Source organism: Anoplophora glabripennis, unplaced genomic scaffold (assembly GCF_000390285.2).
Source record: "Anoplophora glabripennis isolate ALB-LARVAE unplaced genomic scaffold, Agla_2.0 scaffold69, whole genome shotgun sequence".
Taxonomy (NCBI): Eukaryota; Metazoa; Arthropoda; class Insecta; order Coleoptera; family Cerambycidae; genus Anoplophora; species Anoplophora glabripennis.
The window spans coordinates 895,990-916,876 of record NW_019416383.1 but is presented as its reverse complement, the minus strand read 5'-3'; the positions used below and the strand labels follow the sequence as shown (position 1 = coordinate 916,876).

The window sequence follows — 20,887 nt, the reverse complement described above, 5'->3', positions numbered from 1 at the left end:
ATCTCATTGAATATGTTATTATTTCTGCTTTACATGGTGATGTAACATTTAATTTTTATAAAAAGGCTTCGAGAATGTAGTTTGCGCGCCACTGTTTTTTTTTTGTATGTACATTGATAATCAAGACCCACTCGTGTTAGTACTTTCCATACCGAAAAAGAAAAAAATTACGTATCGAAATATGCTTGCAAATAGTTTCTGTTTTTTCAACCTCAACTCTGCACCTCAGAAACGAATATTTCTTCTACTAAATTTTATTAAAACTAAAAGTGTAAAATGGTTTATTGATATCTAATCCACTGAACACCCAGTATAAATATATTATCCAGACTTATAGCTTTTTATATTTTGTAAATCTATAATAACAATAAGATTAACAATAATCTCCGATCTCTGAGATAACCCTGTCTACGTATTTTCAAATTTATGCAATGGAAATTTTACATTCTATTAAGTGACAGGTTCATAGGGTATGATTTATTTCTTTATTGGAATATTGCCTACATATAAAATATTTTCATTAACAACACTATTATTGAACGTGTTTTTATTTATCACGTAGATACTGCTAAAATAATTTCAATTCATTGCAACTGAATTATTGTTTTTTTTTTTTGTAGGTATAAGGTAAGCTTTTGCGCAGTTAGTCTACAACGCAGAAATATTTTTATACAATACTTATACAATAATACTCGTATCAGTGGCAGAACCACTTTACAGTAAAAGAGAGCAATGTGAAGCGGGCCCACTAGAGACCGCGCCGCGCCATTATTCCATGGCTAGAAATTGGCCTCAGTGATTAGGGATCGAGGAGGATTATCCCTCTTTATCCTGCCTCATCTCGTGTAGGCCTGGACAGCCTTCGTAGGTGGGCCCCATCCGTCGTCTACCTCGACCGCAAATACGGCCGGTGTAGGCGCTTTGTGGGACCCCCTTTTGTCCTGGCTGGGCCCCGCCGGCTAGGGCCCTTTCTTCTGGCGCTGTTCTTGCTTCTCCACTAGAGACCAAAATATGACGGTTGGGCCATAAACAATATTGACCGGTTAAGAGACACGGGGTGTAGAAAATTTACTTATTTTGAAAAATGTCTTCTGTTTCAGTGGTTAAATGGCTGAAGCGTGGCAGGGTCCGCCAAAACAGGGCTTGTACGACCCTCAGTTCGAGAAGGAGGCCTGCGGAGTTGGATTTATAGTTGCCATAGACGGACGCCGTAACCACAAGATCGTCAGAGATGCCCAGCGTCTCGCTATTTCTATGAACCATCGTGGCGCCTGCGCCTGCGACAACGACACCGGGGACGGTGCCGGAGTGCTCACTGCTATACCACACGATTTCTATTATGCCAAACTTAAGTAAGTGGTTTTCCAAGGAAAGATACTAAGAACTTAAAAATTTAACAAGCCTCATAAAAAAAAGATAGTTAATAGCTTATATAAGGTTCAAGATTCATTGTTTCGAATGAAATGCGATTGCGTCTGATTTTTTTAAATTGATTCTATTCTAATATAGCTATTACCTGTTGGTCGTAGAAACATTTGAAGAAGAAGAAGAAGAAGAAGAGGTGTCAGTCAAATGACGTTTTGAGGTTATAAAGCATGTGACGTCACGTCATTGACAATTCTAACCTCACTTTTAATAAATGTTTTGATTATTTTGTGATATTTCAAATTACTTTAAACGGTTACCTAAATCAATATAGTATTGTAATTTTGTCTTGCTTCCTTTAAAATGTACATATATCCAAATAACTGTTATTTTTGCATTGTTTTTCACTTCAAACCACTAATGCAAATTTTGTGTTTCAAAACAATTTAATTGTAGTTATTTACAATTTTTTGCAACATAAAAAAGTTTTATGTATTTTCTTGAAGTATTATTGTTAACAAGTTTCCTAGTCATGAGCACATGTACCGATTTTTAAACATAATTGCTGATTGCCAAACATAAAAGTTGTTCTTACTAGTAATGCGTAAACAAGACTATAAACATTAAACAAATTTATGTTCTAATGCAATTGCATTTATTGCATTGTAAAATATATGTCTCCTTTAAATAAGCTATACAGTCTTTTATGTACATAATTTATTTGCAAATGTGTGAATGTTATATAATTGATTTCTGCTTTGTACTAGAATTTTCTTCCAATATTTTTTACATGGGTTTGTATAATCATGTAGTGGGAATTTTGTCAGTCCTTCAAACATTCTATATTTGATTATTGCTCTGTATTACTTTAGTTTTGTTCAATCTGATTTCAAATTTCACTAAAAATCCTTGAGCCCGTCCTTGATTTATTTTAATTTTCTACGAGTATTTTTGATATGTACGAAAATATAATACACAACATCTTTTCACATATCCCATGTGCCAAGTATTTGTTTTGTTATCATATCATTCACTGGCTTATATTAAGAAACATACAAAACACGAATACCCCCTGCTATCACGAGATTATTATTTGTCATACAACAAAATCGACTCAACAGAATAATTTTTGCAATTAATTTGTCTGGTGCTGTTATCCTGTAAATATCTTTGGATAATTATAGCTTTTGGACCTTTGAACTGAATTTTGTTACGGTATTATAATTTTTTATGGCATGGATTTAAATCTATAAATATCCATAGCTGTAACATCTGGAACAATGTCGTGTAAAATTTTACTGCAGATTAAAAATACAACAGCTTTCAAGGATGCTTGTACAACTGTTTCCTGATATTTTCTATTTCAATGAAATTAACCCATTCTGCTGTGTTCTCCAGATATTTATTTTGTTTTAATATTTGCTTTTAGAGATGAACAAAACGTACAATTACCGGCTTTTGGCCAATATGCCACCGGCGTATTCTTCTTGGACAAACTCCATCATCAAGAATCTGAAACAAAATTCGCTGCCCTGGCAGAGGAACTGGATGTGTCCGTGTTGGCTTGGCGTACCGTACCAACCAACAATTCCTCCATAGGAGCGGTTGCCAAGAACTCTGAACCGTTTATGCGACAGGTAATAAAAAAAATCTGTTTTCATTAATACAGAAATTCTCTATTCGGATCTTTCCTTAGGTGTTTGTCACTATGAAAACACCTGTACCGGAGGAAGAGTTAGACAGGAGATTCTTTGTTTTGCGCAAGCGTGCCAGTCATACGATTCCGGCACCAGGAAAGAGGTTCTACATTTGTTCCTTGAGTCGGAGAATTGTTGTGTACAAGGGTCAATTAACATCGGATCAGCTATGGACTTATTACCCAGATTTGCATGATCCCATGTATGACACGTACCTAGCATTGGTACACACAAGGTTCTCCACTAACACGTTCCCTAGCTGGGAGAGAGCACATCCTTTAAGGTAAGAAGCATTATACTCAGTTTATTTACTTATAACTAAATGGAACAAAAAACTCGGTAATTATTTACTTTTCATGCCAATACAGTGTAATGGGGTATCTATTGACAAACTCAGTAAGGTCCAAAGACTTCAATTCAATATTATGTTTGTAAGTATTCATTAGAACAATGAATGGGGCGCCATCTGTTATATTCATTTCAAATCACTCTCGTAGGGAAGCTCTCAGTTGTATCTTTTATGTTTGTTTATCTTTAATATAAAGATTACATTCTATAAAATAGCAAAAATAATTATTTTAAGATGTAATTTAGTTTTATTTAGAATTAATAATGTATACCTGTATGTATCCAACTGCTTAATGTTAATGTTAATTAATGGCAGATAAATTTAAATAAATCTAACAATAGTAATATGCAGTGGAATATTTGTAAAATTAAATCTATGCACTGACATTTATCAAATCATTTTGGGACAAAATGAGAACAATCGGTCGCAGTACTTAGTTAATCTAGAGACCTTAAACATACCGGTAATGTGGCGACTCCATTATTCTATCTAGAAACACAAATGTCATGGGTTTTAAAATGTATATTTAACACTTAATTTTAACACTTGCAAGAGAATAGCGACATTTCAATAGTATATACAGTCGGCACGATATTTATTGAGATAGAATTCCAAGAATTCCCTTACGTCCCTTTCTTGGAATTAACCACATTCGATACACGGGGTAGAAAGACATTAGCAGCATGACGTTCTCTGTTCATCTGATTAAATTGATATGGGCTTGAGTTGAAAACAACGTATTAAAGTAAAATGTAAAAATTTGATCTCAGCAAACACCATACACACTGTATACAGGGTGATTCAGAAGTTATCCAAAAAAAATTTTTTTGGATGGACAGGGGACTTACAAATACAATTCACAAAGAAAAAATCAAAAAGGGCAGTTCGACATGGTTTAAAAATATACTTCTGCACGGCACTGGAAACTGGTCCACTGTAAAACCTGACCCCGCACAATGTGATCGGCATGGCGGCAGAGTGTAAACTAATAAAAACGGACAAAGAATTTCGCAAGGAAAGAAATAAATATAATTTTATAGTTCGTATTTTATATCATCAAATTCAACTGCTTTTGCCGCAATTATTATTAATTTAAAAAAATTTATTTGTGGTTTTAAATAAAGACATACTTACCTAATGTTACAACTGTTCAAAATTTTGTCCACCAAAGTGTAAACATGTTTTGGTCCGTCTTACTCAGTTTCTACAAACTAACACAAATGTTGTCGTGCTTCACCATAATACAAATACTGTCTTGTTGCCATAAATTAAAATGATATCCATCAACTCCAAGTTGCTATACACGTAAGTCATTTTTGACATTAACTACTAAAAAACTATGGTAAACACTATCGCAACGACCATTGTAAAATTGGATTTTAGTATTCAGAGTCGTTGAGGCCACGTGGCTCTTCATGTGTATTGCGAATGACGCTAAAGATTACATTTGTCCAGCTATGTAATAGTTAAAAGTACTACAACTTCAATAATTTTTTTCTCGGAAACTATAAGGATTTTACAAACATTTTTTTTATGATATTGACACCATTTCTCATGCCGCATCTATTCCCAAATTTTATATAAATTTATAATTTTGTATAAATTGGTTTTTAAAAAAAATTTTTGTGTATTCATTTAGAAATTTAAAAATGTTACACACCAACAGGTATTTAACATTTGTCATAATTTCTATCACACATCAACAATTAAACATATATTATGTTGAACAATTGACACATTTATCGAAAGTGCTTTTAATGATGGAGAACCACTGTAATATAACAATGAAACATACGTATGCCCAGACTGTATGAATACAACTTATTTTTGCAGAATGCTAGCCCACAATGGAGAAATAAACACCCAGCGTGGTAACGTGAACCTGATGAAAGCTCGAGAAGGAGTAATGAAGAATGATGATTTTGGAAATAAATTGAAAACCCTGTATCCAGTCGTAGAACCTAATTTATCCGACAGTGGTTCTGCGGATTGTGTTTTGGAGTTTCTGGTCCATGCTGGAAACAGGAAATTGCCAGAGGTCGGTATGACCGTTAATCATGTACCATATCCATTGAATTTTGATTTGTAGGCTGTTATGACGATGGTTCCCGAAGCCTGGCAAAATGATCCGACGATGTCTGAAGAAAAAAGGGACTATTACCATTGGGCGGCTTGCATCATGGAACCGTGGGACGGTCCAGCTTTGATATCTTTCACTGATGGCCGTTTCATCGGGGCCATTTTGGACCGTAACGGTTTGAGACCTTCCAGGTTTTACATTACCAAAGATAATATGATGGTAATGGCTAGTGAGGTATGTTTTTGTATCTAGTGTAATATTACCTCTCTGTATATGCTTAAAATTTTCAGGTTGGTGTGTATGACGTTGACCCCTCGCAAGTGATTTTTAAGAGTCGTCTAAAACCCGGAAGAATGCTGTTGGTGGACACTCAAGAAAAAAGCGTCATCCAGGACGTGGAACTGAAACACGAGATTGCAAAGTCCAGACCACATTCCGAATGGCTCAAAGAACAGGTAATGTTATGAAAAAATTTATATCGACAACAAAAACCAAATTCATGTGGTGCACTGTCCACCTGTTGATCATTGTAACAAATCATTAATCGAAATATTTTTTTGTCTACTTGCATGAATTGGCGAACTTCAGATGGTGAGTGGAGTGGTTATGGTATTAATTTGGCCCCATTTCTGTGCACTCTGTGTTATCTCTTCCTTTTCATTATTTGTTCAATAAAAAAAGCTTCGCCTTTAACACCGCTTGTAGAAAATCTTGTGCTAATTTTTTGTTGGGAATTTATTTTTTAATTAGGTTAGTTAGATGTTTCAAACTTTTAATATTCTTGCTGTTCATTGCTAAAGATTACGATGGAGGAGTTGAGGAAAGCTCATTTAGATGCAGGGAGGGCTATAAAAGCTAAGTACGAGACCAGCGGCTTGGGAGACAAAAGGTTGCCTCTTTATGGGTATTCCACGGAAACCATTCATATGCTGTTACTACCCATGGTCAACAACAAGTAAGTTAAATCTATATATTTTTTTTTTTCAAATAACCGAATTTACTAATTTTTTTGAGGTTAGATTAGATTAGGTGGTGTTACGGTCAGGTCAAGCAAGACTTGCAAGTTCACTCTAAGGAATGTAACATTGCTATTGCAGGATTCATAAGAATGTCTAGGGAAGCTTGTAAGAAATAAATAAGATTATAAGAAATTTCACTAGTCTTAAAAGAATATACAGGGTGATTCAGTCATAATGTCATTAATTTTAAGAGGAGATAGAGAAAAATGAGTATAATACGATGGCGTGATTAAAAAAAAACACAAGCAAAATGGGCCGGAGCTCCATCGTGCATATAAACCACATATCTCGTAACATCTGAAGGGGAAGGTTTTCAAACAATTTCACTAAAAATTGAAAGTGACGCAGCCCATTCAGATGTTTAGGTAGAAAATGTGGCCCAATTAAACGATCGCCATATACTCCTGCCCATACATTGACACTGAATCTCTGAAAGCTAAACCGACGAGTAGTGCGCAGGTTTTCATCTGACCAAATGTGACTATTATGGCTGCAAAGAAATTAGCTCTGTTTCACTTTAAATAAAATTTAATATTGAAGTTACAAAACTCCAAGAGTTCAAATAATTTAAATTTCATTTCATAACCGTTTCAATTTCATTACAGAAATAATGATATAAAAAAAAACAATACTGACTAGATAAATTATAAAGAGAGGGTGAAAAGTATGTAGTATTTAAATATTGACTGTAAGTAATGCAAGAGAGACTTGTATATTCCATAAAAAAAACAATCGGACGGAGACAAATAAATAACTTGGTACGTGTTTCTAACCTAGGCTAACCTGTCCAAGTCACTAACCTTCTAACCCACTTTTGACTTGCACATGCACTATGTGACTGTAGTCGGATCGTATTCGATGCAAAGTAGAGCAAAAAGTTGTCGGTCTTTTATCAAAGTAAAATCGTATCATCACTTTTAGGAGGCAGAAGATGAACCATTTCAAATTTAAAATGAAATTGAATGTAGAATCTGAAATACCACTGCATACACACTGTGTTCTGGTAGTAGCTGTAGTCGCCCAGGTGCGTTGAGTGTATGAAGTGGTCGGTTATAAGTCAAATACTAACCTGGTTAGCTTGGTCATAATCAGAGAGCGCATCCAAAAAACAAGTAAACAACAGTGGCGTGTACAAAGGTAAAATGTACATATGTGGAATGTAGATGTCCTGCACGTTCTCTGCGCGGTATGATAGACCCCGTGTCACGGAAGACGTTGGACGCTTTGCGCAATTGTCCGCGGGCTTGGGAAGTTCTGTCTATCAGGGAAACGTCTCCAGTATTCAATTGCAGCGGGAAAAATGCGGGAGATATGGAGGGTGGTAGATTTGACTAAACGCTTTAAATTGTTAATGGTTTTGTATCCATATGTAGTGTATTTTATATATTCCGGTATTTAGTGTGCCGACTTTTTTTATTTGATAAAATACGGTATGCCTACAAACAGGTAACTACCTCTGCTTTATTTATTTTCTTTTAACAAAAGTTGACTTCGAGAAGTCAGGCTTGTTAAAACATTTTGCACTTAGTTAATACAATTGTTAAAATTATTTATAATAAAATGCAGCATGCTCCTTCATTTACTTGCATTTTATTGGTTTTGCACATATCTAGACGTATACTAAAGCAGATTAAGTGGATACGTTTTAACGCGGAACCGAAAGTAAATGCGAACCACATATTATGATGTGAACTTGGGAACGCTATTTGCTTCAGCTGATGACTATAGTTTGTGACATTACGTTTCAACATTTTTCGAGCATCCGGGCATCTGTATGGGCCGCCGTCTTAGCGGGAGTTATGGGTTGATTTCCTTCATTTTTAATAGTTGAATAAAAAATTTTTTTTCCTAATTTCTGTCTTTATTAGGCCTACCAAATACGTGGCTAAAATTAATGACACTATGACTGAATCACCCTGTATATTACATTTTAACAGTGTACTTGCAAAAACCAGCATTAATACTAATACTCGTTGACTTAGAACTGTTATTCCTGCAATTTAATTTTACATAATTCCAATGTACTTATCGTTATAACTCTGTAAAAGTTGGTTAGAAAACATCATTTTATAACACTTTTTTTTATTCACTATATTTTTATATTAAAATAACAATACATAAGGGTTCATTTACGTTATTTATTGCAGAAAAGAGGCTCTTGGTAGCATGGGTAACGACGTTCCCTTGGCCTGCCTTTCACATTTCGCTCCGATTCTTTACGAATATTTCAAACAACTCTTTGCTCAAGTCACCAATCCCCCCATCGACCCCTTCCGTGAAAAGATTGTCATATCGCTTCAGTGTCCCATTGGTCCCCAAGATAATATCCTTAAACCCAGCTCAAAGCAAGTCCACAGGTTGTGGCTCAAACATCCCGTTATTTCCATAAACGATCTGGAAGTTTTGACGCAAACTTCACACCGGAACTGGAGCGCTCATGTTATCGACATAACTTTTCCTGTTTCGGAAGGAATTCCAGGCTTTCTAAAGAAGTTGCAAAGTATCTGTGAAGAGGCCGATGAAGCAGCTAAGAACCACCAGATCATTATCCTGTCGGATAGGATGGCAGGACAGGACAGGGTACCTGTCAGCAGTTTACTTGCATTAGGTAAGTACACTTTTAGTGCGCAAATTGAATAGAATTTTTAAACAAATATTTCGTTACAGTAAAGTAATTTTTTTACATTTAAAATTGAAAAAATCTAGATACTTTACGACATGTTTTTTATTACAATGCGGTATTAAACATAAAAAACTTGACAATCGTATCGTACTTATGGAATCACGACGTATGGTTGCACTTTGGGAAGATTATTTACAAAAAATTCGAGAATATCGTCAACTAAATAGGAATATAGCTCGGAATATAGTATTTCTAGACGAGACAGGACAAAATTTTTCTGGACGCCTATGGAGTTTATGAGTTTTTATGCGGTTCCAACTGATATCGTAACAACTATACTGTACATAGAAACCCGCACTGATCGGTGACCTAATATAGGCATGATATTGTGCTTAGTGTCAATAAAGAGCTGTTATTATTATTATTTTCTATTTTTCAGGGGCCACTCACCACCATTTAATTGAATCTCGTTCTCGAATGAAAGTAGCCTTGATAGTAGAGAGCGCAGAAGCCAGAGAAGTTCACCACATATGCGTTCTGTTAGGCTACGGCGCTGATGCGATTTGCCCGTATCTAGCTCTAGAACTAGCCTATAGCCTCCGTGATCAAGGAGTTCTAGACACATCCCTCACAGACGATGTAATTTATCAGAACTATGCACAAGCGATGATGACGGGCATAAGTAAAGTTATGGCGAAAATGGGTATTTCTACTTTGCAGTCGTACAAGGGAGCGCAGATTTTCGAAGCTGTCGGCTTGGCTGAGGACGTAATAGAAAAGGCCTTCAAGGGAACCCCTTCAAGGCTTGGGGGTGCTAATTTAGAAGTGTTGGCGGCTGAAGCTCTCGAAAGACATCAGAATGCCTTTAGGCAAGCTCCCGATCAGCTTATTTTGAGAGACGCTGGAAATTATCACTGGAGGGCTGGAGGGGAGAAGCATTTGAATGAACCTTTGAGTATCGCTGCCCTTCAGGTAAGAAAGTAATAAATAAATAAAAATCGATTCAAACATGAAATATATTCCAGGAATCAGCTGTAAACAAGAGTAAAACGGCCTATGACAAATTCAAGGAATCTACCATGGAGTCCGTGAGAAACTGCATGTTGCGTGGTCGTTTAGATCTACGAACCTTGGACCAACCCCTGTCTTTGGATGAAATAGAACCTGCATCCGAAATCGTTAAGAGATTTGCCACTGGAGCCATGAGTTTTGGTTCGATCAGTCTTGAAGCTCATCAGACCCTTGCCATCGCCATGAACAAAGTTGGAGGTAAAATATACATACGTTAAGTTAGTTTTCTGATTTGGTTCCATTACTATTGATTTTAGGTAAAAGTAACACTGGTGAAGGAGGCGAAGATCCTGAACGATACCTAGACGCCCAGAAGAGATCATCGATCAAGCAAGTAGCTTCTGGGAGGTTCGGAGTTACTTCTTCCTATTTGGCACATTCCGATGATTTGCAGATTAAGATGGCCCAGGGCGCTAAGCCTGGAGAGGGTGGTGAACTTCCTGGGTAAGTGAACAAAAAAATATTAAAAACATATTCTTCAATAATTGTTTTTATTTAAGAGGGCTCTATACCAAATAGGCAACCAGCAATACATTTTTATAGATTTTATTACACAGTTTGTCGAAATATGAATTAATGCACAAATAACAGACTCCCCCACATTAAAACACAGATTCTATAAAAAAGAAACAGAGTGAAAAACAAATAACATTTTGACATAAAGAAATATGTAATTCACGATGCCGCTTGTTCAAAAGCAGAAAATTGCAAATTTCTTTGCAACAAAAAGTAATCTGAGTTTGAAATTAACTCCATTTCATAAAAAATCTACGTCAGAATGGAGGAAAGTCTGTTATTTGTGCGTTGATTCATATTTAGACAAGCTATGTAATAAAATCTATAAAAATGTATTGCTGGTTGCCTATTTGCTATAGAGCCCTCTTAAGAAGAATCAGTTAGAGAATTAGTCAAACTTTCTGTAATAAAATCCCTGTGGCCTCTGTTTATAGCATAAATAATAGGGTCATTGATTTTATGGGAGAATCACCATCTAGTATTTTAATTTCTGAGGTTGACTACATCATAAAATGAAAACAGGTTAACAAATATGGGACTCGTATATATCGTATAAAAAAAAATTAAATATACGTTGCGATATCATTAAGGGGTTATATCACTCTGGTGCCGCAAAAAAAGGCTTTTTTCGAGAATTTTTTTAAACATTCTTTAATAATAATCAAGAACAACCAATACACCTATCGATTAAGCAACTCTTCAGGAGTAAGAAAAAAATTTTTTTTTGAAAATTTCTTGCGGCTCTAGGAGCACATGAACAAAACTAAATTTTTCAAAGGTAGTCTGTGGCGAGCAGTAGAAGTCTCCTGGATCACCATCTGGAACCATAAACAAATTTTTTTCATAAACTACATGAGTTTAGCTAGTGAAAAAAACAGAACCATCAAATAGGCGAGTTTCATGAAACGTTTTCAATATAACCATCCTTGTCTATCGCACGGATTTCTTTACTTTACTTTGATGATCGGTAAGTTATAGGCATTTTTACATGCAAGAAATTCAAAAATGTTGTATCAACAATAGAAGTGAAATCTGTTATTTTTACACTTCGGATATGCTTCGGAAAAATTAATTTTACGGATATTTCTGCGTTTTTTCATGTAAAAAAGTTTTTTATTATTAATCTAGGAATGTTTTAGTGTACTTTAAGCCAATAAAAAAAAATTAAAAAAAAAATTTTCCAGTGATATAACCCTTCAGCGGAAATTTCAAATTCGGTTCTGAATGTAGTTATTTTTAATGGTGGCGCAGTCACTGACCAAAAATTAATAAATTACCATCAAATATTTAAAATGACCAATTTTTCCCTATATTTCAATAATTCCCTTAAAATCATATATTTTTCTTTGTTATTTATTTATTTATTTATTTATACTGCATACATACAGACAAAGGGACAGTCCAATTACATGTATACAGTTGAGAAATGTTAACTAATATAAAAACCAGTTAAAAATAATGTATAAACAACCAGACACAAGCAAAATACAATGTAAAAAGAGATCAAATAAAGAAAAAAAAAAAATGTCAATTAAAATGTACATAAAACACCCAATCGTATACGTATCATAAGTATGAGAGTAGTTTAGTCCGACTAATATTAAAAATATCAATATCGTAAGTTTTTAACAAATTATGATTAAAATGGAAAAAAATTTTTTTTTGAAAATTTCTTGCGGCTCTAGGAGCACATGAACAAAACTAAATTTTTCAAAGGTAGTCTGCAGCATGCAGTAGAAGTCCCCTGGATCACCTCTAAACTACATGAGTTTAGCTAGTGAAAAAAACCGAACCATCAAATAGGCGAGTTTCATGAAACGTTTTCAATATAACCGTCCTTGTCTATCGCACGGATTTCTTTACTTTACTTTGATGATCGGTAAGTTATAGGCGTTTTTACATGCAAGAAATTCAAAAATGCTGTATCAACAATAGAAGCGAAATCTGTTATTTTTACACTTCGGATATGCTTCGGAAAAATTAATTTTACAGATATTTCTGAGTTTTTTCATGTAAAAAAGTTTTTTTATCTAGGAATATTTTAGTGTACTTTAAGCCAATAAAAAAAAAAAAAAAAAAATTTTCCAGTGATATAACCCCTTCAGCGGAAATTTCAAATTCGGTTCTGAATGTAGTTATTTTTAATGGTGGCGTAGTCACTGACCAAAAATTAATAAAGTTGGTGACTATAAGCGACTGGTCTCTTTCATAAATGACCATCAATTATTTAAAATGACCAATTTTTCCCTATATTTTAATAGTTCCCTTAAAATCATTTATTTTTCTTTATTATTTATTTATTTATTTCTACTGCATACATACAGACAAAGGGACAGACCAATTACATGTATACAGTTGAGAAATGTTAGCTAATATAAAAACCAGTTAAAAATAATGTATACACAACCAGACACATGCAAAATACAATGTAAAAAGAGAACAAATAAAGAAAACAAAAAGATGTCAATTAAAATGTATATAAAACACCCAATCGTATACGTTTCATAAGTATGAGAGTAGTTTAGTCCGACTAATATTAAAAATATCAATATCGTAAGTTCTTAACAAATTATTCACCATATACAGACACTGTTCTAGGGGTGAATTAATATTAAATATTTTAAAAAGTCTATATCTAGTTCGCATTCTCATATCGTCAACAAATCGGGAAGAACAATCTGACTATGTAAAATATTATAAGCAAACAAAATTAAATATGATAGAGGTAATATTTCATGTGATTATTTTAAAATTTTTCAAATATTGGACTAATATTTATTGCAAAATAAGATACATGAACAGCAAAAAAATATGTTTAGTCATAATCTTCCCATCCACATGCACACAACATATTCACTGGTAGTCATAGTAAAGACATAACCTCTAAGTAGAGATGGGAAAATTCCCAAACTATGAAAATTCCTGAAAAGTTCACTGAAAATTCTGCAAATTTTCCGAAATTTTCAATATTTTTTTTTTTGGATTGGGTATTGTGTTCTACATACCATCAGCTTTCCAAAAAGACCGAATACTTATACATTTTTGTTTAAGTTGGTATAAATATTTGAAAAATATAAATTATTAATCATCGGTTAATAAAAATTACATTACTAATTATACTAGTTTTAGTAGTTTTAAAATGTAATTGTACTTTGGTTCAACTATCAAAATTTATTTTAAATTTGGAAAGGGAGAGGCAATTTATGTCTTGTATTGCTCTCTATTATGTAGATTGTATGTTAGACTTAACAAAGATTAAAATAAGTAAGTGTAAGTATTTTCTGACTAATTTGGATAATATGGCCTTCTGGTATTCCGAATTAACCGAAAATCCGAAATTAACTAACGATTTTTTTGAGGTTGTATTCACATAAGTTAGAAGTAAAATTGGCTCCAAGTATACAAATTGTTAGAAATATTCCCGGAAAATTTCTGATGGAAATTTTTCCAGAAACTTTCCAGGGAAAATTTCTTAAGCTTCGATTATTTCTTCCCGGAAAATTTCCATTTTGGAAACTTTCCGGAACGGACAATTTCCCATTGCCCATCTCTACCTCTAAGTATATCACAATAAAAGTTTATTTGAAAAATAGATTGCAATACACAAATAACTAAAATATAAATATTAAAATTAAAAGAAATACATATTTTGCTTTTGTAAAAATATGCTTTAAATAAAATAACATTAGTATATTTTCAAACTATTGACGTGTTTAGCGTCAGAAGTCATACATATTTGTTTTAAATATCTGTTTCTTATTAGTATAATTTTTGCAAAAAAACTATTAGGTACACCGTTGAAGAAGCATTTATTTGTGTTTCATTTAAGCTCAAATAGAAATATTTTAGTTCCGTGCCTGAAAAAAAATATTTTCCTTTCAGCTACAAAGTCTCAGCCGATATTGCCAAAACGAGACATTCCGTGGCTGGCGTAGGCTTAATTTCACCCCCGCCTCACCACGACATCTACTCCATTGAAGACCTGGCTGAGCTCATCTACGATTTGAAATGTGCCAATCCCAAAGCCAGGATCTCTGTGAAATTAGTATCGGAAGTGGGTGTAGGGGTCGTAGCTTCGGGAGTCGCTAAAGGTAAAGCCGAACACATCGTCGTATCCGGTCACGATGGCGGTACTGGAGCCAGTTCCTGGACTGGTATCAAGAGTGCTGGCTTGCCATGGGAACTGGGTATTGCCGAAACGCATCAAGTGTTGGTACTCAATAATTTAAGGTCTAGAATCGTGCTACAAGCTGATGGAAATATTCGTACAGGTAGAAAATAGTTTGAAATTTTGCATTCCACTTAGTTGACACTATTTCGTTTATAGAAAAATTAAAAAAATGGTGCATTAAAAAACCTACATGTGAATTTTAGGTTTCGATGTGGTAGTTGCTGCTATACTAGGTGCCGACGAGATTGGATTCAGTACGGCCCCATTAATAGTCATGGGTTGTACGATGATGCGTAAGTGTCATTTAAATACTTGCCCTGTAGGTATAGCCACTCAAGATCCAATCCTTAGGAAGAAATTTACTGGTCAGCCGGAACATGTCATCAACTATTTGTTTATGTTAGCGGAGGAAGTTCGTGAAAATATGGCGAAGCTTGGGGTAAGACGTCTAGAATTTAAATGGTATCAATGTATAATTTTCTTCTTTTAGGTTCGTACTTTCCAAGAACTTGTGGGCAGAACCGATCTTTTGAAGGTTGTCGATAACGGATCGACGAAGGCTAAAATGTTGAATCTCAATTTGATTTTACAAAACGCCCTCCATATGAGACCCGGAGTTAACATCAAGGGTGGTTCGGTGGTTCAAGACTTCCAGCTGGAACAGAGATCTGACAACGTGCTCATCGAAAAAGCCAAGGCCGTCATTGATGGAACAGAAAAATCTGTTGATATCGAAATGAAGATATGCAACGAAGAGAGAGCCTTTGCTTCTACTTTGAGTTACCATATTTCTTGGTGAGTTTTGTTTTGACCCGTTTTATTAAATCTAAAAGAATGAGAACCTAGAGCAAAAAAAAATTGCAAAAACCTTGTGGGTGTTTTCTATTAAGTTATTCTACTTTACTATTTTCTTTTAGCAAATACCAAGAAGATGGTTTACCCGAAGGAAGNTGTCAATTAAAATGTACATAAAACACCCAATCGTATACGTATCATAAGTATGAGAGTAGCTTAGTCCGACTAATATTAAAAATATCAATATCGTAAGTTCTTAACAAATTATTCACCGTACACAGACACTGTTCTAGGGGTGAATTAATATTAAATATTTTAAAAAGTCTATATCTAGTTCGCATTCTCATATCGGGTACATTAATATTAATAGACGCCAACAAATCGGGAAGAATAATCTGACTATGTAAAATATTATAAGCGAACAAAATTAAATATGATAGAGGTAATATTTCATGTGATTATTTTAAAATGTTTCAAATAATGGACAAATAATTATTGCAAAATAAGATCCATACATGAACAGCAAAAAAATATGTTTAGTCATAATCTTCCCATCCACATGCACACAACACATTCACTGGTGGTCATAGTAAAGACATAACCTCTAAGTATATCACAGTAAAAGTTTATTTGAAAAATAGATTGCAATACACAAATAATTAAAATATAAATATTAAAATTAAAAGAGAAATACATATTTTGCTTTTGTAAAAATATGCTTTAAATAAAATAACATTAGTATATTTTCAAACTATTGACGTGTTTAGCGTCAGAAGTCATACATATTTGTTTTAAATATCTGTTTCTTATTAGTATAATTTTTGCAAAAAAACTATTAGGTACACCGTTGAAGAAGCATTTATTTGTGTTTCATTTAAGCTCAAATAGAAATATTTTAGTTCCGTGCCTGAAAAAAAATATTTTCCTTTCAGCTACAAAGTCTCAGCCGATATTGCCAAAACGAGACATTCCGTGGCTGGCGTAGGCTTAATTTCACCCCCGCCTCACCACGACATCTACTCCATTGAAGACCTGGCTGAGCTCATCTACGATTTGAAATGTGCCAATCCCAAAGCCAGGATCTCTGTGAAATTAGTATCGGAAGTGGGTGTAGGGGTCGTAGCTTCGGGAGTCGCTAAAGGTAAAGCCGAACACATCGTCGTATCCGGTCACGATGGCGGTACTGGAGCCAGTTCCTGGACTGGTATCAAGAGTGCTGGCTTGCCATGGGAACTGGGTATTGCCGAAACGCATCAAGTGTTGGTACTCAATAATTTAAGGTCTAGAATCGTGCTACAAGCTGATGGAAATATTCGTACAGGTAGAAAATAGTTTGAAATTTTGCATTCCACTTAGTTGACACTATTTCGTTTATAGAAAAATTAAAAAAATGGTGCATTAAAAAACCTACATGTGAATTTTAGGTTTCGATGTGGTAGTTGCTGCTATACTAGGTGCCGACGAGATTGGATTCAGTACGGCCCCATTGATAGTCATGGGTTGTACGATGATGCGTAAGTGTCATTTAAATACTTGCCCTGTAGGTATAGCCACTCAAGATCCAATCCTTAGGAAGAAATTTACTGGTCAGCCGGAACATGTCATCAACTATTTGTTTATGTTAGCGGAGGAAGTTCGTGAAAATATGGCGAAGCTTGGGGTAAGACGTCTAGAATTTAAACGATATCAGTGTATAATTTTCTTCTTTTAGGTTCGTACTTTCCAAGAACTTGTGGGCAGAACCGATCTTTTGAAGGTTGTCGATAACGGATCCACGAAGGCTAAAATGTTGAATCTCAATTTGATTTTACAAAACGCCCTCCATATGAGACCCGGAGTTAACATCAAGGGTGGTTCGGTGGTTCAAGACTTCCAGCTGGAACAGAGATCGGACAACGTGCTCATCGAAAAAGCCAAGGCTGTCATTGATGGAACAGAAAAATCTGTTGATATCGAAATGAAGATATGCAACGAAGAGAGAGCCTTTGCTTCTACTTTGAGTTACCATATTTCTTGGTGAGTTTTGTTTTGACCCGTTTTATTAAATCTAAAAGAATGAGAACCTAGAGCAAAAAAAAATTGCAAAAACCTTGTGGGTGTTTTCTATTAAGTTATTCTACTTTACTATTTTCTTTTAGCAAATACCAAGAAGATGGTTTACCCGAAGGAAGTAACATTAATATAAGACTAACAGGATCTGCCGGCCAGAGTTTCTGCGCTTTCCTAGCTAGAGGGGTCACGGTAACTCTAGAGGGAGATGCAAACGATTATGTAGGTAGGTAACATAAATAACATCACCGCGAAACAAATATTTACCCTCAAACCCCTCCTTTTTTTTCAGGAAAAGGTCTATCGGGGGGCAATATCATCATTTACCCACCAAAAACTTCTCCGTTTGAGTCGCATCTGAACGTGATAGTCGGCAACGTTTGTTTGTATGGAGCTACATCAGGTCGAGCTTATATGAGGGGCATCGCTTCTGAACGTTTTGCCGTTAGGAACTCTGGAGCTATAGCTGTCGTTGAAGGTGTTGGTGACCATGGCTGTGAATATATGACGGGAGGCATCATTCTCATTCTTGGTAAGTAGCGACAGTGAAAATATATTTTGTACAGATTTTGAGGAATTTGTAAAATATATTATTAGTTGTATTTTTTTTTAACGTTCGGAACAGGTAGATTCTCAAAGAAAAAAAAATATTAGTTTGTTATACAGGATATAACTTTGTGAGGGAGCCATATTTATGCAGACGCTACCGTTGACCTTTAGAAACAACTATTACAAGTTTATTTTCTCAAATTTCGTTGTGACAACAAAGTGTTTTTTTAACCATTATTTCGTAATTTTCATACCTCGCCGAATAGGCTAATATAACCTCAAACAACGGCACCCGCTAACCACAAATGCAAATTTATTTAGGAGCTATGGCAAATATTATTGTTATACTGATCTCTTCATAATTTCAGACAGAAATTTAACGATGAAGACGCACAAACACCGTTCAGTTACTAAATCCAAAATAAACTCAACACTGCACTATACAAATTTTATTTCGTTTTCAGTAAAACTAATACTTCATGCAGAAAGTCCCAAAATTACTTACCAAATTAAAAATGTCTCATAAATAAATATAATGAAAACTAAAATAGTACAGTCATTGAAGCTGAAAATCAGCTGTAACCTCCAAATTCTTTGACACTGCATGGATTTGCATGAAAATTTAGAATAAGGCATATCTTAGGCTCGAGTTCAAAAGTGACATAAGCCCAATGCACGCTTTTTGTTTTTTAAGGGTCAAAACTACCCCTAAGAGAAGAAAATAGAAAAAATTAAGTTTTAAGCATTTTATTGATAAAAATCTTATTCAAGCACAAAGATTAAATAATGTTCCATGTTCTCGTACATGTTTTATGATATATTTGATCTTTTCGACCCCTTATTTAACTCTTAAAAACTACCCCTATGCAAAAAATAATGATAAAAATTATGGTGCAATTATTTAAAATAAAAATTCCCTCATTGCTTATGAAAGAATTTGTATCTCGTAACAGTTTTCAACCCTTATAAATCACCCGTGCTAAAAAATTTAAAAAATGATAAAAAATGTTATTGGTTTTTTTACCATAACGGTTTTATTTTTTAACATAATTTTGACATAATTTTGAAGCTATAGTATCCTACAAAAAAGCATTTTAAAGATAATTTCAAGAGCTGTAAGATCATTTGCATATAAAACCTTTTAAGTCCTTCGTTTTTTAAAGGGAAAGGATCGAATAGCTCGAGACGGGTCGTTTCTTCATTAAAATGGACACTTTAAGTGGCGATATCTCCTTTATTTTTTTATGCTATAGGAATAAAAAAAAGTAAAATATTTGTTGAAAAAAAAGCTACATTATTGTTGTCTATCATTTTTTACGTATCTTTCATAGTTTCGGAGTTATTATACAAATAAGGCAATTTTTTTTGAATAATGAAAAATACGTTTTCAACTTTTACCGTACATTATTTAAAAAATACGCATTCTAAACTGGTCTAACTTCAGGATCATATGAAAAATACTAAAACAAAACTAATTGTAGAGGGTCTACGATTAATTTTAATTCTGATGGAAATGGTACAGCGTTTACTGCTCATTTTTCCTTAAAAAATATGAGCAACCCATCTGTTTTTAACGATAACTCCTTCAAATTTGGTCTAATTAACTTTTATAAGTGCTCATTTTGAAGGTCTTTTTGAGTACTACAAAAAACTCCAGGAGCGTTACACGTAAAACCACTAACCATATTTTGCTTGGTCTAGGACAAGGGTCGGCAACTGGCGGACCGCGGTCCAGGTCCGGACCGCGGAAGGTAAAATACTGGACCGCCAAAAATTTTTTGAAAGTATAAATTACTCAAGTAAATTATTTAAAAAATGTTTTTTACGTTTAAGTGCCAATCTTATCATTTTTTTCTAGTATTTTTCAATTGTGTGAGTGTGTGAGTTCTTAATGATTAGTAAGCAGATTAAATTAAAATAAAAAAATAAGAAATATGAATTTTCTTCTGGACCTCGTCAAAAATTTTCAAAAATAACCGGACCCCACCTATAATTACTTGCCGACCCCTGGTCTAGGACATACAACACTTTTTGAAAAGCGATTTTCTTTGTTTATTTTTAAGCTACATTTTTGTTCATTACACTTTTTTTAATAAAATGCGTAGTTTTTGAGTTATTCGCGAAAAATTCTTTAAAAAAGCGTTTTTTTTTCACTTAAAATTCCAAGTTTTCAATTGTGAATAACTAAAAAACTATTAATTTCTCGTAAAAATTTTTCGAATATTTTCTGCTCAAAATTTAATTCCCTATCAATTTCCAGCGTTATTTTTGAAAAAAAAATTAAATTCCACCTCCGAGACCCCCAACCCCCAACAGGGTGGAAGCTTCGCTATGTCACTAATGTTCATTGACCTTTTCTATAACTACCTGCCAAATTTCAAGTCGATCAGTTCAGTTTCAAAGAATTCGGAGGTCAAAAGCTTAAATGACTGTACTAAAATAGATGTAATAAAATGAAATGATAACATTTTATTCGGACATTTTTTTGTTTTTTGCCATCAGGTGGATTGTTATTATAGAGTTCACATAAACTAGGTTAATGTCATTGACACTTAGAATCACAGATTAAACACAGTGCTTTAAAAAAATAAGTTTTATTAAAA

The 20,887-nt window shown here is 34.2% G+C and overlaps 1 protein-coding gene across 1 annotated transcript in view; it reads left to right on the top strand.

Moving 5' to 3' along the window:
• Positions 1-20,887, top strand: part of LOC108917077 (glutamate synthase 1 [NADH], chloroplastic) — a 55,575-nt gene that overhangs the window by 19,681 nt on the left and 15,007 nt on the right. The window contains exons 2-18 of the mRNA XM_023454373.1: positions 1,101-1,352; positions 2,795-3,002; positions 3,062-3,345; positions 5,245-5,449; positions 5,501-5,725; positions 5,782-5,946; positions 6,080-6,082; positions 6,292-6,446; positions 8,658-9,118; positions 9,573-10,105; positions 10,159-10,402; positions 10,462-10,648; positions 14,603-14,991; positions 15,095-15,330; positions 15,382-15,686; positions 17,825-17,961; positions 18,028-18,267. Coding sequence (XP_023310141.1) covers positions 1,108-1,352; positions 2,795-3,002; positions 3,062-3,345; positions 5,245-5,449; positions 5,501-5,725; positions 5,782-5,946; positions 6,080-6,082; positions 6,292-6,446; positions 8,658-9,118; positions 9,573-10,105; positions 10,159-10,402; positions 10,462-10,648; positions 14,603-14,991; positions 15,095-15,330; positions 15,382-15,686; positions 17,825-17,961; positions 18,028-18,267 — 4,222 coding nt within the window. The 5' untranslated portion in view covers positions 1,101-1,107. The remainder of the gene's footprint in view (positions 1-1,100; positions 1,353-2,794; positions 3,003-3,061; positions 3,346-5,244; positions 5,450-5,500; positions 5,726-5,781; positions 5,947-6,079; positions 6,083-6,291; positions 6,447-8,657; positions 9,119-9,572; positions 10,106-10,158; positions 10,403-10,461; positions 10,649-14,602; positions 14,992-15,094; positions 15,331-15,381; positions 15,687-17,824; positions 17,962-18,027; positions 18,268-20,887) is intronic.